This window comes from Diceros bicornis, chromosome 4 (assembly GCF_020826845.1).
Source record: "Diceros bicornis minor isolate mBicDic1 chromosome 4, mDicBic1.mat.cur, whole genome shotgun sequence".
Lineage (NCBI taxonomy): Eukaryota > Metazoa > Chordata > Mammalia > Perissodactyla > Rhinocerotidae > Diceros > Diceros bicornis.
In genome coordinates this window covers 68,933,349-68,960,630 of record NC_080743.1, presented here as the reverse complement: position 1 = coordinate 68,960,630, position 27,282 = coordinate 68,933,349, and the positions used below count along the sequence as shown (strand labels likewise).

At 43.6% G+C, this 27,282-nt stretch overlaps 1 protein-coding gene across 2 annotated transcripts in view; it reads right to left on the bottom strand.

Annotated features, from left to right (window-relative positions):
* LOC131404702 (carboxyl-terminal PDZ ligand of neuronal nitric oxide synthase protein-like) overlaps positions 1-27,282 on the bottom strand; it is a 287,659-nt gene that overhangs the window by 33,218 nt on the left and 227,159 nt on the right. For both annotated transcript variants that reach the window (XM_058539693.1, XM_058539692.1), the window contains exons 5-6: positions 17,385-17,493; positions 6,401-6,542 (exon numbers count right to left, since the gene is read on the bottom strand). In XM_058539693.1, the coding sequence (XP_058395676.1) occupies positions 6,401-6,542; positions 17,385-17,493 (251 nt within the window). The remainder of the gene's footprint in view (positions 1-6,400; positions 6,543-17,384; positions 17,494-27,282) is intronic.

Sequence of the window (27,282 nt, the reverse complement as noted above, 5' to 3'; positions counted from 1 at the left end):
AACTAGAAGCCATGACACATACACTTACTTCACTCATTTATTCAAGAAGAATTTATTAAGCACCTTGTATATGACAGAAATCTACTAGGCATAAAGATGAAGAAGCAAAACCTATGCTTTCAATGCTTCCCCAACCTGATGGAGGAAACAGACATAAACCACAGATGCAGCATGAGGCTGTGTCGCCTATGAGGGAGCTATCCAGGGTGCAAGACAATAGAAGAGGAACATCTAACTCAGGTGGGGGTGAGAGAAGCCTGTGCAGAGGGGAAAACACCACCTGAGGAAGGGGTACCAGCTAATAAAGCAGGTGAAGTGGTGGGCAAGGGGGAGGGGAGGAGCGGGCAGGCAGAGGGCAAGGCGGGGGCAAAGACACAGAGGCATGGCAGTCCAGGGCATGGTGCAGGCCCTGCAAACGGCTCTGTAGGGAGGGACCTGACCAGGAAGAGTTGGGATTTTATCCTGAAGGATGGGAAGTAGGTGAGTAATACCAAAAGATTTTCACTCTTTCAAATTTCACCCTAGAGATGATGTGGAGGACAGATCTCGAAGGGACAAGACAGAAAGCAATATTCTAGGTGAGAAATACGAGGGCTTAAGCTAAGGAGGTGGCAACACGCAGAGAAGAGGAGACAGATTTGAAAGATCTTCAGGGGGCAGAACTGACAGGACTTGGAGACCAATTGTCTGTGGTGAGAGAGAGAGAGAGAGGGTCAGAGAGAGGGAGAGAGGAATACATATATATGCATAGGATGAGTTTTTAAATTTCTGATTTAGGTGACTGAGTGGAGACTGGCATCCTTTAGGGAAGTCGCAGGAGAAGGAGGATTGTGGACAAGAGGATGAACTTAGTTTTAAACCTGTTGAAATTGCAAGAATCTGTGTAACAGCCAGGCGGAGATATCCATTGGGCTGCTGGGGACGTAAGCGGAGAGCTAAGGAAAAAGGTCTCGCTTGGAGATAAACCTTAGTTGAACCTATAGGAAGACAAAAATAGCACCAGGGACCAAGCCCAGGAGAAATCCCTACACGCAAGAGGAAAACAGAAGAGCCTGCAGAGGATGCTGGAAAGCAGCGAGCAGAGAAAAAGGAAAGAGCATGGGGTGAGGGATAGGGATCCTCCAGCAACGGGGAAGGTGAGCCTTCGTTCCCAGGGGTGAACACTGCAGAAAAAGCCAGTTCAATTTGCTAACTAGGAGGCCCTTCAGCGACCTTGACTGGTGGGTTCAGGAAGGGCTGGCAGCAGCAGACACCAGATCTCTGGAGGCTGAAGTGAATGGCGAGGGTGGGGCAAGGCAAGGAAGCAGACAAGTGAGTACAGTACCGTCAGCCCTCCCTACATCAGATTCAACCAACCACAGACGAAAGAACTACGATGACTGTGTACTGAACACATACAGACTTTTTCCTTGTCATTATTCCCTAGACAATATAGTATAACAACTATTTGCATAGCACTTACATTGTATTAGGTAAGTAATCTAGAGATGATTTAAAGTATACGGGAGGATGTATGCCGGTCACATGCAAATACTTCACCATTTTCTAGAAGGGACTTAAGCATCCCGGGATTTGGATATCTGTGGGGGTCCTGGAACCCATCCCCCACCAATACAGAGGGACAACTGTATAGATAAGTCTGGCAAGAAGCTTGGCTATGAAGGAAAGGAAGGAGATAAGGCTGGGGGAGATGCTGGAGAAGGGCTTGATTTCCTTTTAAGATGAGAAAAGCTTGACCTGATTTATCTGCAGTGGGGAAAAATTCAGCACAGTAGAAGATTCGGGTGAAGATTCAGGAGAGGGAGATAACTGAGGGCTCAGGGTTCAGGAATAGGCGAGATGAGGGTGGAAAGCAGAGGCAGGTGCAAGGGTTAATCTTGGACAAGAGAAGGACATCGTCCACTGAGACGGAAGCTGGGGACAAGCACAAGGACTGCTGAATGGTGAAGGTGCCTGGGCCGAGTCTGGGGACCACAGGTGTGTAATGGACCAGTCTGTGTGGATGGCTGTTTCCCCAGGGCTGTTCAGTGTCACAGCGCTAAGTGGGATAGGTATTGCTGGATTACCTAACCGTGCCAGTAGCACAACCTACCTTGCTTTATCTTCTTCATTGCACTTACACCCTCTAAAATGATCTTGTTTATTTGTCACGTGTTTGCATCCCCCAATCCTACTTTGAGTGTCAGCTCCTCACCAGCAGGGCCATTGGTGTCTTGCTCACAGTATCCCCAGTACCCATAATCGAGCCTGGCCCATCAGAGAAACTTGATAAACATCTGTTGAATGAAGGAAGGAGCTGAAAGTAAGGAGAAACAAAGGATCAGGCAGACGTCTCCTGAGGAGACAGAGGAGCAGGTGTGGTGGGGGAGAAGTGTAGGAGGTCAGTGGTGTGCTTGCTATTCTGAGTGAGCAGGATGTCCAGGTCCAACAGGTGTAACAGGTACACAATGAATATTCCTGAATACATTGCTCACTGTCTAGATGGTGAGAGTTTCATTTTTAAGAAGCTCTATTCTTCCCAAGGGCTCCAAGCCCTTTCCCATGTTGGATTGTCTGCCACAGTGGGAGGAGGGATGCCTCCAAGGGAACAAGATCTCTCCCAGGAAACCCTCTCCAGGAGTCAAAGACCCGCACAGGGCAAAGCAAGGCAAGCTGAACAGGAGCAGCAGCCCCACCTGGCTCTGAGCCCGGGGGGAATGGCCAAGGGCAGCTACTGCCAAAAGATACAAAAGATAAATCTCCCCCCCACAGCAGGGAACAGTGGAAAGAATGAGGAAGGAAAGAAAGGCAGGCACGGAGAGGGGAAGAGAGGGGCAGCACACACAATGAAAGTGAGCAACATCGTTAAAAGTGAAAACTCAGAAGGGAAAGGGGCTGACGAGACATCAAAGAAGATAGCAAAGCCTACGCTTTCCAATTCCTCCAGAGTAAACAAGTTTCTCTGTACAATAAAGGGCATGCCATCCCATCACGCGGGGCAGCTCCACTGGAAAAATAAACACTGCATTAAAGAAAAAACTCCCTAACATGGAAGCGAGATTCTCGTAAAGAAAAAAACTGCCAACCCACAGTTCTACTCTGGAGCTTCAAGGTGCCCCAATACAGAGAAAAATCCTAATGGAGTTGATACAGGCTTCTGGGGGAAGCCTTTACGGAAAGAAGAAATGTGTGCCTAGCAGTCTGCAGACAGTAAGAAAGCAAGTGGGGCAGTAAAAAGGAAGTGATGGTAGGGTCAGGGAGGAAGCAGCCTCCTTGATAAGCAAACGTTTCCAGTCCAGATCTGTATGCAGTAGTCCAAGAGCTAATACCACTCAGAGCAGGTTTAGCCTCACGGCCATGGCCCTACCTACACTGCAATCAGAGGGCACCTGATGCATCATTTAACTTGGACCTGCCATAAAATCATGGGACTTCACAGATCTTGTCTCCTTTCCTCACTGTATAGCTGGGGGCATGCATTTCAGACTCAGAACTGCAAAACTAGCTAATATGTATGTAGAGTGTGTTACACGCTAGGCATAATGCTGGCTTACCTGTGTTATCTCACAACGTCTGGCAGAGATGAAAAGAAAGATCCAGAGAGACCGTGCAATTTGTGGAGGATCACCCAGCTGAGAAGTGGTAGGGCCAGAATTCAAGGCCAGTTGTTCTGGCACCAGAACCCAAGCTCTTAGGTGCTTCTCTAGTCTGTTGTTCCAGCGTTCTCTCCACCACACCACACTGCCTCTTCAATTCTGTGATGGTTAATTTTGTGTCAACTTGGCTAGGCCACAGTGCACAGATATTTGGTCAAACATCCCAAATGTTGCTCTAAAGGTATTTTTTAAATGAAGATTAATATTTAAATCAGTAGACTTGAAGTAAAGCATATTACCCTCCATAACGTAGGTGGACCTCATCCAATCAGTTGAAGGCCTTAATAAAATAAAGACTGACCTCCTTGAAAGAAGAGGGAATTATGGCAGTAGGCTGTCTTTGGACTCAAACTGTAACTCTTCCCTGGGTTTCCAGCTTGCTGGCCTACTCTCTAGATTTTGGACTTGCCACACCTCTACAATCGCATGAGCCAAATTCCTTAAAATCTACATGTACATGTATATGTAGGTGTATATGTATATCTCCCTGACTAACACAATTTACAACACTCCACAGGCCATATCCTCATTACACGAGGAGGGGAGAGCCCCTGCCACTTCCCTTACTTTGCAGGGACACCCATATGATTTACAGAGAGCACATCCCACCCATGCTTGACCTCCTTAAAGACACATTTGGTGCTTTGTTTGACATCTTAAACTCTGAAGAAACTATAGTGGGCCTGACAAGTTTTCCCAAAATGGACCCAGATGTTTCTCCACGTAGAACATCAGTTATATTCTTCTTAGGGAGAGTGGTATACAGAAGATGCCAAGTAGCTGAGGTCTCACATATATTACTGTGATTTGAGAAAATTATCACCAAAAAGGTAAAGAAAAGGAGAGGTGCACATACCGGTGGGCGCACTGTTTCAATGCTCACCCCCAGTTACAGCAGAAAGAGCGTAACCACGTTGGTCTCCATCTGCAGCCACAGCCCCCACCACTCCTCCTCATCAGCACTCTGGGCAGCCTCCCAGTCTCACTCTCCAGGCTTTATCACCTCAATTCTACCCAACCCCCATCCCCACCAAAGGTCATCATTCCTCATCAAGGGGACTGTTTAAGAGTCACTCCCTGTTGAAATCTCTACTCAATCTCCATGTTCATTTTGGCATAGAGTAAGCATTATTCCACAATAATAAGTACTATAATTTATTTTAAAATCCCCTCCTGCTGCTTCCAATTCTTTGCTTTTATAACAAATTCTTTGCTTACATAACTTTATGTGAAATGCATCATTTCACATATGTAGGAGTCTACCTTTAGAATAAATTCTTAAAAGGGAAGTTAAGGGTAATTTGGGAGTCAACAGGCACGTGAATTTTCAAATTTAATAGTGATTTCCACATTGTTCTCCACAGGAATGAAAACCACTCCTCTGTCATCACTCATCTTCTCAAGAATTTTTTCCTAATCTTGCTTTTTCATTTTTCCCTATTTATTTTAAAATAATAATAGCTATATGTGTTTGGTGTCAACTATGTGCTAAGCACCAGACTTGGCATTTTAAATGCATCTGCTCATCTAATCATCACAATAATTCTATGAGGTAGACACTACTATTATTGCTTCTTTTTTTCAGAAAAAGAACTGAGGGACAGAAATTTATGGAACTTGTATAAAATCACATAGCCAGTGACTGGGACAGCTAGAACGCTGGAAACCAAGAGCCTGCACCCTCAACCACTTTGCAATACCGCCTTTTGCAAGATGAGACTTATTTTGTTTCCTAACTTCTTGAGTTGGATGCTTAATTAGTTTGATTTTCATGATTGGTCGTCTATTAGCGTAAATAATTGAACCTTTGGGTTTTCCTCTGAGCCTTGCTTTAGCTGCATCCCAGAAGTTTTGAATACTATAGCCTACCCTTTGCTGTTAGAAATTTGTATTGTGATGTTAAATCTATAAATTAACATAAGGAGAATTAACATTTTTATGATGTCGAGGTTTCCTATCCAAGAACTTTCCATTCATTTACTAATTTTTCATATAAAACATATACATTTTTATTCTGATTATTCATAGGTATTTAATCTTTTTAAATAGTTACTTTAATGGATTTTTTTCTTCCACTATGACTTTGAACTGGTTGTTATTGTGATATATGAAAATCATAGACCTGTATGAAATATTGAACCTCCCCTCTTTAATTGAATTTTCTTATTATTTCTAATAATTTTCAGTTTATTTTCTTGAGTTTTCCACATAAAAAATATAAACAATATTACCTTTTACCTGCTCTTTGCTAATGCTCATACTTTTTTTCACATTTACTGTTAGATGATACAGATGGTAAAAGACACCTGTGTCTTATTCCTGACTTTTAATGAGACTTGAAAATTGGGGATATTGGAACACTGTCCACAATGAGGGTTTACAGAACTACAGAATTTAGAAATAGGAAAAAAACAACTGTTTAGGTAATTGTAAATTTATCTTCTTTCTAATTTGTTTTATGAAGGTGCTTTTGTACGGAAATTTTCTTTGAGGTCAGATTTGGTAGCATAAGTGGCTCTACCTTTGAAATGTTTTTCCTGATAGCGAGCTTAAATGCTTCCTTGTTTGATAGTTTAAATATGTTTAATTTTCTGTTATAAAAGTAACAAGCATTCCTTAAAGAAAATCTGGAATCTAGAGAGAAAGAGGAAAGATAAAATGTTTTTTAAGTGAACTGACGGCCTGGGGCTTTGTGGAGTGGTCCAGCACCCAGCGCTCAGTCCACCTGCCTGTCCATCCACAGCCACAGCAGCGGCGCTGCCCACCTGGGTCCCCTGAGCTGCTGCTGTTCCTCTCACTCTCCCCGTCTTCCTGGCCGTCTGCATTCTGCTGCGTGTGCTGCAGGCTCAGCTTGTGGCAGACCTCGAAGGCCTGCCCCACCGTCCGGACAATTCGCATAGCTTGGCTCTAGGAAGGAGAAAGGAAAAGAGCGAGTGAAGGACATGGAGACCCTCTCCAAGGACACGAGAAGGGCCAGGGGTAGGAGAAGATGTGCAAGGGGCATGTGGACAGAAACCCGTGAAGCCAGCAAAGGGAAGAGACGGAAAAACCTAAGATTGTTCAGACGTGCACGTATTCGCAAAGAAGAGTGCGAAGACATTTTCCCTTCCTGAAATACTCCAGAAAACAGAACCTGTCACCACAGTTCTGAAACCATCAGTCAGCTGAGAGGACAGACAGCAAATACCCCAATTCTGGACTTAGCCCAACTCCTCCTCCCAAGTTTAACAAAAGTGGTCGATATGCTTCAGAATCCTCGGCGTACAATGGCTTCCTCACACTAAGAGCGACTCAGCCATCATTTTTTTTCTGTTGGAAACAGTAGTTTCCCTGGGGCTCCTGCAGCCCAAGGGCTGTGGTGATATGGGGCTTAGAAGCCATCATGGTCTAAACAGCAGAACCAGCTGAAGCCCAGAGTCCAACTTCCCTGGACCACCACCAGCAACAAACAATCTAAGGTGAGCCTTCTCAATCTTGCTATAAAGAGATGTAAAGACATCACTCACTTGGGTCCATTTCTTTCTTTTGTTTTGCTATTTAATCTCTTCCTTTAACAGCCCAACAACTGACCTGACCCTAGCTCTCACTCTTCCGCTACTTAGCTAGGAGAGGAGGAGAGCACAAAGAAGGCTGTTTCTGTACCGAGTCTTAAGCGGCCCTCGCAGGCTGTGAGGAAGAACCACTTGCAAGGTTTTTTAGGACGTGGTCTCCAAAATGGGTAACTGACTTTAATTGGATCATCAGTCAGCTTCCACTTTCTTTCAAAGACTGAGTTATATGTGAGCTATGCCGAGTTTAAGAGCTCAGGCTGGGGAAGCTCAGCACACCGCTCCTTTAAGCCCAGTGATCCCCAAACATTCCACCACCGTAGCCTGTAGTTTGTTTAATTCAATTGTGGCTGTCACCCTATACTTGAGTCTAAGATTAATCACATTTTGGCTGATGTGACTTCAGGTCCGCTGTGACCACCTAGTGGCATCACACAGTCCACCAACCACATTCAAACCCCCCGGGTTAACATCAGCAGTCAAGCAGAGCTTCTCATCAGCACGAGATGGCTGGTATTCCATTACCAAATTAATGCAATTACAGACAAAGGCAAAGAGTCCGACGTTTTGATACGTCTATGAGGCTCTGCGGAGGGTAAACGTATGATTCATTACGCTTTTCATAAAATGGAAATTAGCTCATATTTCCCCATTACTATCTTCACGGACCCCTAGGGGCCTCAGACCCCATGTATGGACCTACTTCTCTAGTCCACTCTCTGCTAGGTAGAATTCCCAAAATTGCTACCCCTGCTATTTGCTCAAGCCTGGCATCACTTCTATGTTCCTTCTTTTTATTTCAGGCCAGAGCATCCATGTTAAAATGAAAAGGCATCTTGGCCAATTTTCAATCACATACCTATTTCAGATCTCAGTCTACTTCTACCCCTCTTGGTGTTCCTCAACTCAAACGACTTCCTAGAAGTGACTGTCTTACAGTGCAAACCTCGCTTAGCCCATGATGCTAACTCCAGAGATGTTCTTAACTGATCATTCACCTGGAACATCCCGACATTTCTGAGTGATGAGCACCTTAAGTTAAGTGAAGCAGGAAGAGATGGGTAACTTCTGTGGGGCCCCCCATCACCCAGTGCTGGGTCAGAGCCTCTGTCCTCTACGTTCAACCTTAACTTCCTCCTGTTTCCAAACAGGCTAGGCCCCTTCTCACACCACAAACTTTTAGTATCTAAGAGACACCTGTTTCATCTGTACTGGAAGTAAGCAGCAGGCACCGGTCCTAAGCAAGAAGCCCTCACCCTTCCCATTCTCAAAATAAACTAAAAGGTGTGATTTAGAGGGCACAGTTCCTAACCAACCTGGGCCAAGTACACCTCAGTTTTCCACATCTCTTTTGGCAATCAAGCTGACCAGGAAGCTCAACTCTCAGGTGGAAACGGAGAAGATTCTGCTCCACCCCTGGGCCTCCTCAGATCACTTATTGCTTATTTCCTTTATGAGAACAAGGGCAGACTGCCTATGGTTAATCTTTTACAGCAAAGCTCATTACCAAACCTTAGAGATGCTGTATTCTGCCTACCAAGTACAGGCAGTGTCCGTTATCCAGAGACTCTTCCTCCCTCACTTCTCCTCTGACTTTGGGGAATTTTGCTCTCCTAGCCATCTCTACAAGAAACCGAAAAGGAAAATTTGGGGGGTTCTAAAAAGACAGTAAGTCTACATGATATGCAGAGATTGTTTAATTCCATTACTATCTCATCTTACATAAACTAACCCAGATATTCCATACTGAATAAGTATCTGCAAAGACTGAGTTAGTCTTTTCCCAACTGCATCATTCCCAGAATACAGACCCAGTTTCTCTCTTTAAAATACACAGTCACATGGAAAACTCCAACTTCATTACTGTCTCTTGCTATAAAATCTCAAGTTCTCCACAGGAGGACATGTTACAAATTCCACAGAATCTGTAAGTCCCTTAGCTAGCTTTCAAGATGATATTAAAAACTGAAAGGTTCTCGAACAAGTGTCCACGAATCTATGGGATTACACAGGGGTAGTGACAGGATTTCTAAACTTCTCTTTGGAAGGAAGCGCTCAGATTTAAATAAGAGCAAATAGTTGGTGGGAAATGACTTTTCAGAGGACTGGGCTTTCTCATGTATCACAAGCTGACAATAGATGATGGGATACACTTAGGACTGAGCATATGAAGAACCTCGACTCCAGCTGGAATCCCTATTCTGCCACCTTCATCAAGGACGAAAGTATGGAACATACCTACCAGTTTCAACCAACTAATTACAAGCCCAAGATGGTCATAAGGAAGTGGGCTGGTTTTAATGCTTAATGTTTATACTCTCCATGCTGCATTTTTACACTTTAGTACATTTACTAGGATATGCAATTGACCCTCACCTCTATCTGATTCCCCTGAAAACTCAGGTGCAGACTTGAGGTTCACCGGTCCTGCCTTCCATGTTGGAAATGGCATCCCATCTCTTCAGCCTCCCATTTCCTTTCTAGCCTCCCTTTATCACAGCTGTTCTACAAAATATTTCTGTAACTTCAATTGAAAAAGTGAATCAGTGATTCTAGAGCCTCTCCTCTGCCACAGAGAGGAATAAATATATAGCTAACAGATATGAGAGCAACTCTCACAATAAGTACTCAAGAATGTTTTATTCTGAATATAGAATTCACTGCACCAAAAGGCAATTAAGACAGAAAATAAAAGATAGTTCAGGAAAGGCTGGGATTATTTTCTCAATAATAGAAACATAAAGATAGTAAGGGAATCATCTCTTACGTAAGTATGTAAGTATGCCAGCATCAAAAAGACTAAAAGCCACCATCCCTCCCCCACAGCAACAGAGGAAAATTTCTAGACTAGATGATCTTTGGTCTGAGCTACTATGATGGTTTCCACTATTAGGAAATTGTTGAATAAGAGTTCTAGATTTGCACATTCAGTGCTAAATGGTTATGTTTCAATTTATCCTTCAGTCCTCTTAAATGTGAATGCTATACTTCCATTCACAGTAAAAGGACACAGTAGCACATTTTATGAAGAGCCCACCTTACTTAAATACATAATCAAGCTACCCTGCCATCTGCTTTACAGAATGACTATATACACACAGAAAAACTGCCCTACCCATTCACCACTCTAGGAGTTAGAGGAGGCTGAACAGCTTCTAATTCTACTCAGAAATGGCTATGGGAGTTCAGATGCCCCTTGATCTTTTAGGCTCTCCTTCCTTCACCAGTGAAAGTCTACTTTTAAGAGAGTCTATACAAAGATCTTGTGGTGGGAAAATGACTTGAAGGTGGCTAGGACGGCCACCCTGCACCAGGCAGGGGCTGTCCCTCCCACCACCGGTGCCATCTGCTCTCTGCACAGCCATGCTGGCTCCTGCCTGCTAGGCCTACCCGACTTGGTGACCAGGCCTTCTAGGCAAGAAAACTGGTTCTGCCTGCCACGCTGGAATGCAGGAATCACACATGCTGGGACTTAGTTAATAAGGCATGTCTAAACCCAAGAGAGAGAATTCTGACAAAAAAAAAGCTTTGAAAAGAACCCCTTCCATAGGTCCCATGAGTCACATTGAAGCAGTTACCCACATCTCATGACCACAAACAAGCCTTAGTAAATCAAAGTGAAGTTTTAAAGATGTGAAGGTAGCCAGGTACAAAACAGAGTAAACAAGCGGAATGTTGGAAAGGCAGCCTTTTCCAGCTCCAGGATCTAGCCATTCTCTGGAATTTACTAGATGTTTTTTAAAAGCATCATTATATTGCATTATTACTACACAAATCCAGTTTAGTTTTACATAAGCCCCTGAAAGTACTTGGCCACATGGATCAAATCTTCCTGTCCAAAAGCCATTTTCTATTAGCAACTCCAAAGCATTTGTGGGCTTTCAGTTGTCAAGATTAGACTGGATATAGCTGCTTTGATGTTTTCAAATCTGGGAAGGAATATCTAACCTCAGAGTGGCTCTCAGCTGCAGATGGAGAGCACTGAAGCTCACGGGAGAGCTGATTACAGGCAATTTTGTGAAAATAGGGCTGGAAAGGAAGCTGTCTTAGAACTTTATACCACTTACCCTCACGACAAACAGACATGTTTCTTTAAACCATCTATTTATTCATGTTGACAAAGCCCCCTCCCCCAGACCCCCAGGCCATCCCTCAATCCAGCACAAAGTCAAATCAAGATGCAATGAACAGCTATTCTCTTTAGTACTCCTAATGTGGGTACCAACTATCCACCTAGCAGATGTCAATATTTGATGAACTGCAGCAACAATCATGAAAATAACACTATATTCTCAGTGAGAGTGGGCTGTCTACTCAAAAACAGACAAAAGCCTGCAGTGATGGCTTTAGGAAGAGAGAAATTAAAAAGTTGATTCCTGTACATCACTGGTCCACAGAAAAATTATAGTCAATCTTGATTTTATTTTCTGTTCTCATTTGAAGTGACCTTGATGTAAAGTTTGGGGATCTTTTGAGTGCTATATACATGTAAAGAAGGGTAATTATTAATCTTATTCTGCAGCTGATTTAATAAATAAGCTTGGGCACTGTTCTGAATTTCACTGTCCTGAAAAAATCTCTCTCTACTTTACAGCTCATGGAGGTGATTAAAAGAGTCACCACATAAGTAAAGAAAGTGAAGAGAATAGGCTCCAAATGCAAAGTGTATCTGAAGATGATGAGGATGATGATAATGGCGACAATAAGAAGAAACAGGAGAGCAGAACGGGAGCACACTTCTCACAAGTAAGGTTCTTTATTAGTCTACCAGCTCTCCTCTCTACTCTTTTCTTCCCCACCCTATAACTTCTGAGCACTTGAGATTTGCCTGCCAAGTACTTCTGAATTCTAGGGAACTGAAGTCCAATAAGTCAGTTCCAGGCCAGCTCACAGGTTTATGACTCTTCTCATTTATCACAGCAATAAAGTACAGTACCCTTATCTTGACCTTAACTACCACAGAATTTCAACAAAAATAGAACTGAAGGTCATGTTTCTTTAATGTGCTTTTTTTTTTTGAACCTTAGTAAAAGATTTAAGCTTATATCTATCAAATGATTGCAATCTATAGAATTTATAATGCTGAAGCAAGAAAAGATATTTGGACTTCTACATAGAGTAAGATCCAAGGTACCAAGGCTCTGAAATAGGGATGAGTTAGGTTTCTGTCCAACAGGTTATTTAACAGCCTTGATGATATAATTTGATCAAGGCAATGCCTTGGACACCAGAATATTGCTCACTATGGGGAAATTTTAGTGTCAAAGTGGGTATGACTTTCAACATTGACAGAAGATAGTGGATCTTAAAATTTCCGCAAGACTGCTGGGTTCCTTGTACTCTGCTAGTCCATGAACTACAGCACCATAGAGAAAAGAAGGCCGAGTTATAACCTCAGTACTGTCACAACCAGCTAGGGGACCACGGGCAAGTTAATTCACCTTTCCAGGTACTGATTTCCTCATCCATAAACCAAGAGGCTGGACTAGATGAGTTCTGAAACCTATAATTTCTATATTTTGACTTCTCAACCCAACCCCACCCCAACACTTACGATATAAAAAACAGGCTCTTTCTTTAAATTTAGAACCTATCTCTCCTTCATATCTTAAGCTTGGGCAGGCAAGTGACTTATGCTTTAGCACATGACCATTATCATCATTCAAAATCTGTTGCAAGCTTTAAAGGATGGTTAAACTTCTCAGCTGTGGCCCCTAATCTGATGGTGATGGCATTACAGGAGAAAATGATTTCTCCTAACCCAAACCAATTGAGCTGTGATTGCAGGCAAAATGATTTCAAGGAGCTGCCCGTGAAGATAATGGGGCGATTCCTGTGGCTCCTGTTAATCACCAACACTTCACGCACTGATGCACTAATAACTACAGTCACACTTAATCAGGGCAGACAGCCACATCCTCTTGGGGCTGGGAGAAAATGACAGGAGGGCAACACCCACTTCTCAGGAGAGGTCAAGAGACCACGCAAGAGGCTTCACAAGAGGCAAGATGCCTAGCAAATGAATACTATCATTATATCCCCCAAGGAGGGGAAACAGGAATGTCTGTGTTATTAAGAAGGGTCTCCATTGGATGCTCCAGGTGAGGAAAAGACCTACTCCCACCCTCCCTCTAGCACTAGTCTGAACAGTGCTGGGACTGCCCCCCCCCACCCGCCTCCCCGCCGCAATCCTTCCCAGCAGCACAGAATTTGTTCCCTGAAGATCAGATCACTTCGCACACAACAATCAGCATTCCTGAAATGCATTTCATCTTATTTGATGGCTGGAGAAACTGGAGTTCAGAGAGGCTCATGTGTCTTTTATGAGTTTCCTGTAACAGGGTTTAGTGGTCAAAGCCCTGGACTAGGAAGCAGGAAGCCTGGTTCTAATCTCATTGGCACTGTTGACTTACTGTGTGACCCAGGGCAACTTACTTCCCTGGGCCCTTTCTTTCTTCAACTATAAAATGGAGTCAATATGGATACTAACAGATACATATAAGGATACTAAGAGGAAAAAAAGGAAAACTGATGTCAAAGTGACTTGAGCCATTCAGAGGTAGGGAGCTCTTCATACCCAAGTAACTATCACAGTAGAACCCAGTTACAAATAGGTCTTGGCAAACAAGGCTACTCCTTAGTTACGTAACTTCCTGATAAAGATGGCATCATGGAGCGGTTAAGAGCCGTTAAGTCTGACCCAGAGTCAGACTTCCTGGGTTCAGTTCTGACTCCACCACTTATCACGAGTTATGTCCCTTAAGTCTCTATTTTCCCAACTACAAAATGAAGAGTATAATAGCACCTACCTCACAGAGCTGCTGTGGGAATGAAATGGATAATTCATATAAAGAGTGTAGAACAGTCTCAGGCACATAGCAAGTAACCAAAACTGATTAAATATTATTATTGGACTTGAGATAAGGCTAAAACTTAGATAATCTATAATAAGTAGATGAATAGCAGGAACTATCTTATCTTCCTGCATTATTTTGCTATCTAGCTTTTGATGAAAGCCCAATTTAAAAAAATCTGCTCAAGATTAAAATCCCCAAGATGAGAACCACATTGGCTATACGTTTGAGTGGCTACAGGAAGATCCATAGGTATAGAATAACAACTGTGTGGGAGCGAGGGGCAGGGAGGCCCTCCACCAGGAAAGTTGAAACACCTGACTCAAATTCTCAACCAACAGAAGAGACAATTCTGTTCCGCATGCTGAACTGTAAGGTAAAGGTGACACCCACATTAGAAACCTGTCACGGGAAATGTGCCATGGACACATACACAGGGAACCTGATGTGATGTGAACAGCAATAACCAAAGCCCTGACACAGCAAGGGGCTCATACAAGGTTTTCCACACTATGATCAACACAAGGGCTCTGGAGAACATCCAGGTCTGTTGGCTTCCAGTCAAGAGATCTCCCTATTGATCGCCAACAATCCAGAAATATCCCTCCAATACACACTTCCTCAGGGCATATAGTCCTTTTCCCTCTCACCTCTTAAGTATTCCTATGATTTGCCAATTAAAACTGTTTCCCAAGCTATTATCTCCCCAAACCAGAAGTGTTTTACAAAAAAGTAAATCACTGTATTTGGAAGTTAACCAGGATAAGCGTGCAAAACCTTGCAGACGTGTTCCCAATTCTGCTTCCTTTGCTGAACAATTGACTTCTCTTTCCTGGCTTGGAAACCGGCCCTTCCACCTATAGTTCAGCAGCAATGGAGCTCACAGCCCAGGCTATCTGGAAACAATTCCTTCAGCTGCATGGCTATAGGCCAGCAAAGGGCCTGAGAACCAACTCTATGAAGAGTTACAGTCTCAGTAGGTGAGGGTATAAGGGATATAGAAAATAGAGGAGCCAGAGATCAGAATTAGCTCTGAGAGCTACGAGACACAGACGAAATTGATATGATAGGGAACCAGATGACTACTCTTTTCATTGGGTAATAAGAACTTGATTCTGTGCTTCACCTCAAGATCCAAGTTCCCAGTGGACACTGTTCTTAGACTCAGGTCTTGGCAGAACTGGATGACCCCAGTGTGTTTACATTGCCACACTAGATCTGATAGCAAGGCTAATATAATGATGCCTTTTACCTAAGTTTCCTGCTCAAAATTCTTTTGTTCTGCATGTCTCCCTGACTCTAGCCAGTGCCTATTCATGGGACCTTGGGCAAGTCATTTAATCTCTCTGAGCCTCAATTGGATCATCTGTAAAATTGGGGATGAAAATTACCTGTCTTAACTTCTTCACACAGGTGTTATAAGGATAAAATAAAATTAAATATTAAAGCACTTGGTAAATTACAAAGTGTTATTTGTAACTCTAATAAATTCCAAGTTCATGTGGTCTAGTCTCTGTACAAAACTAAAGTCAGATGTACAAAGGAGCAATCAAAATGAATTAAACGGGAATTCTAGTCTTTAGCTGCACCTGTCTAAGAACATTACAGGTGATCCACTCCATATGTCACTTTGTAGTTCCTTTTCTCTCCTCCCCAGATCCCCTATACCTCAAAGCCGCATAACAGCCTTACTCTCCCAAACCCTAAGCTCGCTCATCTCCAGCCTCTCCGGCTTTTCTTTCTCTCCCTCCTCCTCTTTGTATCAGTTCTTTAATATGCAGCTCAATTTAGCCCCACTTACACTTTTTTCTCTCAACTGTACTATTATTTAGATGTGATGTCTGTCAACTTGCCCCTTCTTCCCTTCACCTTTCCAGTCCTAGCTCTTTCCATCTAACTCCATGGTTTGCATTAAAAAGCCTGGGAAGGGCCGGCCCCGCGGCTTAGCGGTTAAGTGCACGCGCTCCGCTGCTGGCGGCCCGGGTTCGGATCCCGGGCGCGCACCGACACACCGCTTCTCTGACAATGCTGAGGCAGCGTCCCACATACAGCAACTAGAAGGATGTGCAACTATGACATACAACTATCTACTGGGGCTTTAGGGAGAAAAAATAAATAAATAAAATTAAAAAAAAAAAAGCCTGGGAATACGTGGGTAAGGGCACAAATCTCTTTAGAGGAAGAGGCTAAAGCAGCAAAGCATAACTCTCTTTGTGGAGCTAAGGCAGGGGCAGGGACATATAGTAGTAAATCTTGACCCTCTCATGCATTATTCTTATTATCCCCACTTTACAAGGTACCCACAAATCTATTAAAGACGTCTTATGGCATAAGATGCCCCACAGCATCAAAGAAAGAGTACCCAGGAAGGGGCTTGTAAGTAGTCCTCATAGAAACCAGGCTTAGTGGTTTGTGTCTAGAATGGTAGATGTGTAAGGGACCTTAGAGGCATAAATAAGAGTGTTTTCCAAAATCTCTTCTGCAGAAAAATAGTTCCCAGGATATTAACACATATTACATGAAAAAAGTATGATTCCACGGCCAAATCAGTTTGAGAAATGCTGGGTTAGATAAAGTTAAAGCAGTTTCTCTAACTTCAGGACTTCCCAGCAAATTTAAATAGGAGAGTTTTAACATGGAACATTTTGGATGGTAAATGTTTTATAGACTATATTTTAGGAAATATTGATTTTGATTTTCCTCCTTGTTTTATAGATAAGGAAGCTGAGACCCATGGGGAATAGTGACCCACATAACATCACTCAAGGTTCCAGTGGAGAGGTGGGGCAAGAGCCCATGTTTCCAAAACCTTTTTGTGTGTTAGGCTCCTAGAGGAATGACAGGGTGGAAGCATGCCTCTACAGAATTGCAAGTTGCATTTATTAAAGCAGCAAGTTTACCAGACCAAAATAACCATCCAGGACAACCAATATCACACACTAAGTCTAAACCAGATTCCACATGTCATGATTGGTAGCCTACTGATCAATATACAGAATTATGATGAAGCGTCAACCTTAGTAAATGGCAATGCTTCTTCCCTACCACACACCAAGGTGAGCATCATTCCTGGTGCTGTCTACCTGCTTCTGTTCCAGTGCACTTATCCAATGGTGGAGATCTCTCCAGTTGTCTGCATGTAACTAAGTACAAAGTTCAGATGAAACTAAAAGAGAATTTCATTATACAGAAGCAACGACAGACTACTGAGATACTGCCCCCATGTCTCACACTAAAAGAACCACCTCCAAATCCTGCCTCTTTATCAACAGGGAGACGGGTCAATGCTGGGAGTATGCTGGGTCTGTCAGAGGAAAATAAAAGATGACGGATGACTGCCCCTTTACCTTCTTCTTGGATTTAAAGACGTTACACCTGAAGATATTGCTGGCACCATCTCGAGCGATATAGCTGAAGATCTTCAAGTCTTGGGAATCATGAGAGACGTAGAAGATCCTAGAGGAAGAGCAACAGAAAAATGCACTGAAAATGGCATTAGGGTCAAATCTCCCATAAGGAAACCTCTGTTTAAGGAGGATACTCTGAAGACAGAGCTCACAAAAGTCACCAGAGAAAGTCTTCCTCCTATGAAAGCCACAATGCAGGTGACACTTGCAACAGCTCCACAAACACTGACACTCCTGTGAGTGACCTCCAGATTCGGAAGGGTGGGCACAAGTAGGACACGGAACCCACACTGTTACTAGTCACCTCCCGAGGCAGCAAATCTGTCCTGGTAACTTGTGTTAGAAGGAAAAATCATTCCCATCCTTATCAGAGCAATAAGTCTGCATCTAACCCAGGGAAATGTGGACAAATTTCCCAATAACCCTTTACCGTTATCTCCAAACGAGGAGACTTAGGGAATCAGCCATGCTAACCATGTTGGGAGAGACTAAGACACTCTGTTTCATTGTTGTAGGCCCCTCGGTGTAGTGACGCCACTTCCCATCCCCCTTGGTCAAGCCCACAGCTTCCACATATTAATCTCGTCATTCAACCAACGCCCCAGTGCACACTGTGGGCCAGCACTATTCCAGCAGCCAGGGGGACGATGACAACAGGACAGATAAAGCCCCTGAATTCACGGAGCTCACACGCAGGAGATGTCAACAAACAAATAGAAAATGAGGGCTATAAAGAAAAAGAAGGCAGAATGAGGCACAGAGCATGATGGGGGCCGCTATCTTAGACAGGGTGGCTAGCAGGAAGGCCTCACAGAGAGGCAGAGACCTCAATAAGACGAGGGAGCCAGTCACTATCCGGGCAAGAGCACGGCAGAAAGCTGGAACAGCAAGTTTCAAAGCCCTGTGGTGATCGGAAAGTGCTGAAGCATTCAAGGAATGGCCAGAAGGAATGAGTGTGGTCAGCAACCAGGTCAGAGAGGCAGCCAGAGGCCAGGACACAGGAGGCCTTGAAGGTCAGGGCTTGTGCTCCAAGTGAGATGAGAAGCCATCGGAGGCTTTTGGGCAGAGGTCTCACTTCCTGATACTTGCAACTAAAAGATCATTCTGGCTGCTGGGGGGAAAGTGGGGACAACAGTAGAGGCAGAGGGAAAGGCTGGGAAAAGGGGAAAAATTATAAGCAAGGCCCTAATGGCTGACCCTTAAGTGGGCCTAGCACAGGGTACCACCAGAACCGCCAGGTCTGAGTACGGATGGCATGGGGCAGGGGAGGAAGTATAGGGGATACCTCAGGGGAACTGGGCAATCCAAGGAGAGTGTTGCTCTTTATAAACACCTCTGGGGCCACATCATTTCCATAAAACTTCTTTTGCTCAACAACACTGGTAACTTTCATCCAGGGATTTAACAGGCCTGATCTGTTTCAGTGTAAGTCAGTGCTGTGTAGCAGAAAGACAATGGGATTCATCGAGTTGTATCTACAACTTTGCCACTTACTACAAGGTAGGCCATGCAACCCTCAGAGGCTCAGTTTTGTTATCTGCAAAATGGGACTATTAATAGTAACACCTTGCAGGGTTATTGGGAAGATGAAATACGTAGCAAAGTGCCTTTTTACGTCTCCTTACCAACATAGCCTCTAAATAGTCTGGTTACCAAGATTCTCACCACAGGACCCCAAGAAGCCTGGGAGAGACATCAAAAGAAAAAAGGATACAGAGAGGAGAACAACCCTGGGAGGGAACCCAAGTTCACCTTGGGGACCACAGTTTCTCTGCTGAACTCTGCTAAAAGTCACCTCAGTACATCTCCTACGTCTACTAACTCTAAATGATGTTGAAATAGAGGTTGTTATGTTTGTTTAATGTGACTTCCAAAACAGCTAATCTAATGTTATTGGGTCCACAGAATCCCCTATCCTTCTAATGACGCCAGTGTCCTCCTAACATGGAAGGGACAGGCCAACAACTATACCTCAGCATCTCCTGCCCGCTCCAGGCCCACCCAACCAATCCTTCCAGATGACCCCTCCTGAATGTCTCTCAAGCTTCTCAAATTTATCCTGTCCCCAAGTGAATTAATCATCTTCTCCATAATTCTCAAACAAACATGGCCTTCCTTCTCCCAAGCCCCATCTCGATGAGGGGCACCATGTCCACTCAAGACAGAAAGCTGGGCAACATCCTTGACTCTTTCCTCCCTTGTTTTCCAGTATCACTCGTGACCAAGGTCTTTGCAGCCCATCTCCTTAATATGTCTCTGAAATGTATTTTTTCTTCAACTCCTTATTTTTCACCTGGATTTTTGCAACCCATCTAGTGTCTCTTTGTTTCCTAGCTCACTTATTGCCTACACTGCTAGCAAAGTAGTATTTTTAAAAACACACACTACGTCCCTTATTTCCCTCTTAAAACCATTCAATGACTTCCTACAGCCCTCAGGATAAAATCCCAACTCCTCAGCACGGAGTATCTACTTTTCTGCTTGCATGTCTCTCCAGAGTCTTGACCTACATAGCCCTTCAGAACTAGTCACATACATCCTCCTGCCTTTGTAACCGCTGTGACATCCCTGGCATCCTACAAGACTTGATTCAGAGAAGCCTTCCCTGCCCTCTGCCCCCCAAGTCTGAGCTGCTCAACTTCCTTGGGCTCACCTTTACCATAGCACATATCTCACACTACGATGTTTATACTGGAGCTCCTTGAAGGAACAAGGACCACATCTTGGTATCCCCAGTGTCAGCACGGCGACCGGCACATAGGAGGTTCCTAGTGCCTAGTGAGGAGGGAGGGAGGCATACTTGCTGTCATTAACAAGCACCCATAATGTGGTCTGCCTGGCCATTCATTCTCCCCCCGGGAAGTCAGGTCGAGTTAGTTCAGATGTATCACATATACAACTCCTTTGATTTCTGAGTTTTTAATTTATTATTATGTAATACCCTAAGGACTGAGAACTGGATTTAAAGTTGATAGAGCAGATATATATGCAGACTGGCATGTTCACAAGACAGAGAGAAATGAAAGGCACCCAGGGACAGCAGCAAGCTAAGGTTAACTTTACCTTGATAGACAAAGCACCTCTTCAGCAAATCTGATGACAACCTGTGCATGTATGCAGCCACTCTCTTTGGACTGGAGCTCTCTGGAGATTGCCCTGCTATGTCTAAGTTCAGAAACTTAATGTGTCATTATTAAAAGTAAATAACCTCTAGCTAACCAAAAAGTCAGCTAGTTAGAGCTTAGTAAAGTGTCTACGAACACAATCAGGAAGCAGAAAGTTTTTCCATGTGGCCTCATTCACCAACAAATTAAAAAGTCAACAGATTAAGTTTGAACCTCAGGTTCAAACTTCAGATCTAGAAATATATTCTAAGAACTCTTGGTTTTCTTAAGAACTGTGATTGTGTGTGTTGGGGGTGGGAAAGAGGAGAAAAACATAATATGAGCACTTAAGAGAATGAGGAAAGATTTCCCCTCTCCCTCCTTCATCTTTATCCTTAAGTCCAGTGCAGTTCTGATCCTGCTTCCAAAAAGTACCTCAATTTTCTCAACTTCCAGTATACTTATCAAGGGTAGGATACCAAAGTAGCTCACATAGTGCTAAGAGTCATTACTAAAGTTTTGTTCCCCTTCAAATTCCTTAAAAAATTTTTTTATTTCAAAATATGCATAGCATTATAATTTTCACTTACTAATGGAACTGTTACACTTTAAAGTCATAGCAATACACTGTTCTGCAGATTGTTATGTCCATAAACTTACCATAAGTGACTGGAATATAAACAATATCTTGAAGAAACTGGATTTGGGGTTTATCATCATGTTGGAATTCACGTTGACAGAATGATAAAGAACCTTGAGACCCACCAACAACCCCCTTCCTCGACTACCAATCTATAGGTAAACTTGTTTCCCTAGGAGCACAGAAAAAAATAGAATTTAGAGTAGAAAGAGACCTGAGTGGTCATCAGGCCTAGATCCAACCCAGCAATTCACTCTCTGATAGAACATCCATTCCCTCTTTTGAGAGCTTCTAGTTACTTGGAAATTTACCCTTACATTGATTAGAAATCTACCAACAGGAACACAGTGAAGGGAAATGGTTGAAAACACTGGCCCCCTGGTACGGGACAGACCTGGTCAGGCCCAGGCTCTGCCACTTACTAGCTGGTCATTATCTTGATCTCCTTGGGTTCTTCACCTGTGAAATGGGGACAATCATAGTACTGTGCCTCACTGACGGGATTTAAACAATGAATGCGTGGTGCAGAGAAATCAGCTTATAGCAAACGGCTAACAAATGGTAACTGCTCTTACTACTTCCACACTACTGCTCTAGTTCTATCACTTGGGGCCTAGAGAACAAGGCTAATCCTTCTTCCAAACGGCAACCATTTGAATACTTGGAAACAACTACCACGCTTATATTTACTCCTTTCATTTTTAAAGTGACACACTTCCTCTTCCTTCAAGAGTTCCTCAACTGGCCCATTTTCCAGATCCCTTATTGCTCTGGCAGGTTTGTACTGTGGAAAGAGCGTGGGCTTTCAGATGAGAAAGATCTGAGTTCAAATCTTAGCTTTGCCACTTCCTAGATGTGGGCTTTAGGCAAACTACTCAGGTGATATAACCTTTTCTCTCTTCATCTAAAATAGGTAGATTAGGGGCTGGCCCGGTGGCACAGCGGTTAAGTGTGCGCGTTCCGCCGCGGTGGCCCGGGGTTCGCAGGTTCGGATCCTGGGCGCACACCGATGCACCGCTTCGTAAGCCATGCTGTAGCGGCGTCCCATATAAAGTAGAGGAGGATAGGCACGGATGTTAGCCCAGGGCCAATCTTCCTCAAGAAACAAGGGGAGGACTGGCATCGGATGTTAGCTCAGGGCTAGTCCTTCTCACAAAAAAAATAATAAATGAATAAAAAATAAAATAAAATAAAATAGGTAGATTAATGATCTCATCACAGTATTGTTTTAAATATTAAAACATATACACACGCCCTAAGATTTAACTCAATGTCCAGCACATGGTGAGTTGCTTGATCAGTAAATAAGAGTTCCATCTTCCTTGTTAACCTTTTCTGTACATACCCCAACTTGCCAATGACTCTTAAAATGCAGTTCACAGAACTGAATGCATGTTCCTAAAGGCATGAGAACATCACAGAGTGTATTGGATAAATATTTTCTATGCCCTAGAACCAAATTTTTAGCAAGGCACCTCTGATCATGTTTTTTTCTTTAGTTACAGCATCTCACTGCTGGCTCACACTGTGGTCAACTCAAATATTCAAAGCTTATTTGCACAACTGCTCTCAGGGCAGGTTTCCTAAGCTTACTTGGGTGATTGCTTTTTATGACTGGCTCCTAGTGATCACTATTTCCTTTTCCAAGCTCTCACAGACCATCTGCTTAATGATCTCTTCTAGAATTTTGCCCAGGGGCAATGACAAGTTCACTAGCCTATAATTCCTAGACGCAGAGTTCCCTTCTCTCTAAAAAGTGGGATGTTTTATTCTTGTAATCTTCTCATATCTCATCCATTCCCTATGATTTTGCAAAGATGACCAATCATGATTTTGTAATCACATGCTTTAGGACACCAGGACCTAAGTGATGGAGATCTGGACACACTTAAAGGAGTGAGGGACGCCTCCCTTTTTCTTCATGGTTTTTGAACATCTATTTTTTAAATCACCTATGTTCTAGTGTTTCTAGTTTGAAGATCAGATAGTTCTCTACTGGAGAGACAAAAAAAGAGAGACGGGACTTGAGGGTTTCTCCTTGTCACATGCTACTCTCCACACGTTTTCTCTCTCATCTTCAGCCTCTTCCAGGAACCGAATGCATTTGGAGTTTCAGCCCTCTCAGTAATGGTTGTTCCTTTGCACTCATAGTTGGTTTTAAGCTCTGCCTTCTATACTATGTACTTTTTAAGGAATATTTTATGAAAATCTGGGCAGCCACATGATTTTTCTTCATAGTCTCACCTTTTTCAGCCTAAATGGAATCAACTACCTTGTACTTCTGTCTTCAAGTTCGTCTCTTATTCCCTCTCAGTCTCTGGCCGTGAGATCACACCTTACTCTGTCATCATCCCTGTCTCTGAGTATAACGACCTCTAAAATGACATGGTCACGTTCCCCCAGATAGTAGTATTCTGCCCCTGTTGCCCCTCATCTCCATGGGGATTGTCTGCTGACTTTGGAACCTACTGGTTACAGAGAACGTGAAAAGTCTTGAGTCACCTGCAAGGTTTCCTGAGTTTACATCCACGCTCCATCCTATCCAAGACCCACAGACACAGAGCCCCAAAGAGGAGCCTCCACACCTCCTGCTGCTCAAAACCTGCCAGGTCTCACGTAGCCAGCCTGGGGCCTGCCATAGCACAAAGCACAGAACCTGAGGGCAGAGGATTTGACCTGTCATGGGGCCTCGGGCAAAGTTTTTCCCTTCTCTCAGCTTTCTTTCCTAATCCTTGAAGTGAGAATAATAAAAATATCTTTCAGAGTAGTTGTAAAGTTCTGGGATGGGAAAATATTGAGACAGTGGATGCGCAAATAGTCTGTAACCTATGAAGTGTTGTACGAATACTTTAAAACTATGGAAACAACCCTAGAAATGGCAAGTGGAAGTACAAAGAGAAATCATCAGTTTCCCCAATATCACCATCTCCCTGGGGATTCTCCAGTTTGAACACAGCATAGAGGTTTCTCTTGAGGTCCAGGAAGGCATGGGCATTCCTAACCCAAAAGACACCCCACAAGGACAGAGGGAAGTGAAGCACAGTGGAAAAGATAAGCTACCAAGTAACTTGCAGGTGGTGGAGACAAAAATCCAGTGGGGTCTTCTTAAGGCAAAACCTCTGAGAAAGTTAGAAGCACAACGTGAGAAAATGCAGAAGAGAGAAAACAGAAACAACCCACTGCTTAAGACCAGCTGAGTGTGGCCCAGCTGTGAAGGCATGGTCCTGGGAAAATCCAGCGTGACTCCTGCCCATGATTCCCTAGGTAGCCCAGCCCACGCAATTTTTGTGGGCCCCCAGAGCAATGTGTTATCCTCAGAGGGCCTGGGGAGAATACTAGAAAAGGTGGTAGTTTGGAGGGAGGCCCCCAATGCTTTGCCAATAGAACCACACGAGGATCTACAGCAGCGAACATCCCCACTCCTACCCACAGCCCCAGCATGCGGCCTGAATACTGGTGAGTCTTTTTCTCTTCCTACCCAGCCCTGCAGCATTCACACAGTTTCACACTCCTGTCCCTGGTTGTCACTCTTTTCCCATGCCTCTCATTTTTAATTTAATCTTTAGATAAAATTGTCCTTCATCTTGATCATTTTTCTCTCATTACTGCTTTGGTCTGATTATCTTTTCTCCCACTGGATTTATAGGGCTCTTTGTCACTTTAGCTGGTTTTCTTTTATTAGAAGTTATTTCAATTTCCATCTTCTTCATTCCTCATTTTAGCCATTCTTGATTTGAGGACTGTCTCCCTCAGACTTCACTTTCTCAGGGCTGCTATTTGGCATAAAGTAATGGTGATAAACTCATAAAATGGTGCCTAGAGTCTCTCATGGAACTGGACTCCTCACCTCACAGCTGTCTGAGGTGTTTGGGACATCTCATAAAATGGTGCCCACAGTCTCTCATGGAGCTGGTCTCCTCACCTCACAGATGTCTGAGGTGTTGGGACATCTCATAAAATGGTGCCCAGAGTCCCTCATGGAACTGGTCTCCTCACCTCACAGATGTCTGAGGCGTTGGGACATCTCATAAAATGGTGCCCACAGTCCCTCATGGAACTGGTCTCCTCCTCACAGATGTCTGAGGTGTTGGGACATCTCATAAAATGGTGCCCACAGTCCCTCATGGAACTGGTCTCCTCCTCACAGATGTCTGAGGTGTTGGGACATCTCATAAAATGGTGCCCACAGTCCCCCATGGAACTGGTCTCCTCACCTCACAGGTGTCTAAGGTGTTGGAACACATAGTCTGAGATCTGCTTGTTGCCATAACTGGCCGTATTTTACAGACCTGCCTCATCACAGTATGATGTGGAAAGAAGCCTGGGATTTTTGGGCTAGGAGAGACCTCAAGAGACAGTCAAGCCCCCCTATTCAACTGCAGGTGGAGAAGTGCAAATATCAGAGCTGATTTCTAAGGTTTAAGGAATAAAATTATACAAATGTCTAAATTATTATGGCAATGATCTACTACATACCTAGAGTAAGAAATAAGCAATCAATTGAGTTTTAAAATCTAGTGAGAGTCAGACAAACACACATTTATCTTTTGAAAGTCTACTTAAGGCAACCTCACAGCCTATCTCAGCAGTTAACTTATGTTTTAATTTCATAACTGTTAAGAAGTTCTTTCTCATATCCACTAAAATCTCCCCTGCTTTACTTGAATCAACCACAAACCATCACACAGCACTTTCAAAACGCCAAGCACTGTGATAAGTTAATTTCTTCTTGTTCAGTGCTTGACAGGCAGGCAAAAAACAGGCCAGTGTCCCTCACAAAACCACAACAAAAATCCTTTCATATATTTCAAGGCTTTAACTTCTCTCCAATACAGGTAATTTCTCCAAAATAACTGTCACCTGCTGTTGGCTTTCAAAAACCAAGGTTTAACAGGCTGCCAATTCTTTCTCCTCTGCTTCTATTATCCGGGTTCACACATTTGGTGTGTTCATGTTTTCTAGGGTCAGCCCATCCTTCCCACACTTCTGAGGTCCTCAGGCTTCCAAAAGACTCTTGCTCAGAGACACAGAGAGCAGAGGGAAAACCTACACACCACAAACAGGAAGGGTGCTACTTTGACTAGTGTGTGCTGGGGGAGCCTCTCGTAGAAAGCTGCATCTTCCTCTCCTTTCCCCATGAACAATTTATCCTCTTACTTTCAAGACTGTGAAGACTTCCCTTCTTCAAGCGGTATGTGGAGAGAAGGGTTAGACATAAATCTTTCCAATGAAAAATGAATCATAATCAAAGGTTGACACCCTTCCTATCCACTCTGCTGGATACCTTGAGACCCTGTGATTCTGTGGAACAAGAGAACTGACAGCCACAAAGTCTCAGTTGAGGTGGCAGCCATTCTACTTTCTCAAAGCCACTTAATGCTCTGAGCCATAGTTTTCTCAACAGCAAAATGGCAGGAGAAGAGGCTCACAGGATTGTTCTGAGAATCAGATGTAATGACTTATACATAGTGCCTGTCACACAGTACGTGCTCAAAAAATCTTTACTAAATTGAAGTGATCAAATAAGAATATTCGCTAGTCCATTGTGCGTCTACCATGTGCCAGGCACTGCTTTAATCACTTTACGTGTAAAAACTCATTTAATCCTCACAATGACCTTTTGAGGTGGGTACTATTACCATCCCCATTTTAGAGATGAGGGAACTGAGAGGGGTTAGTCAACTTTCTCAAGGTCACACAGCAAGTAGGTATGTGTATTAGTTTCCTAGGGCTGCTGTAACTAATTACCACAAACTGGATGGTTTAAAATAATAGAAACTTAATCTCTCACAGTTCAGGAGGCCAGAAGGCAAAAATCAAGGTATTGGTGCTGTTAGTTCCTTCCAGAGGCTCTGAGGGAGAATCCACTCCATGCCCCTCTCCTGGCTTCTGGTTGCTGGTGATCCTTGGCGTTCTTTGGCTCTTAGCTGCATCACTCCAGTCTGCTGCCTCCATCTTCACACGGCCTTCTCCCCTGCATCTCCTCTGTGTTTCTGTCTCCAAATTTCCCTCTTCTTATGAGAACACCAGTCATTAGATTTCCACCCTTATCCACTCTGACCTCATCTTAACACGATTACATCTGCGAAGTCCC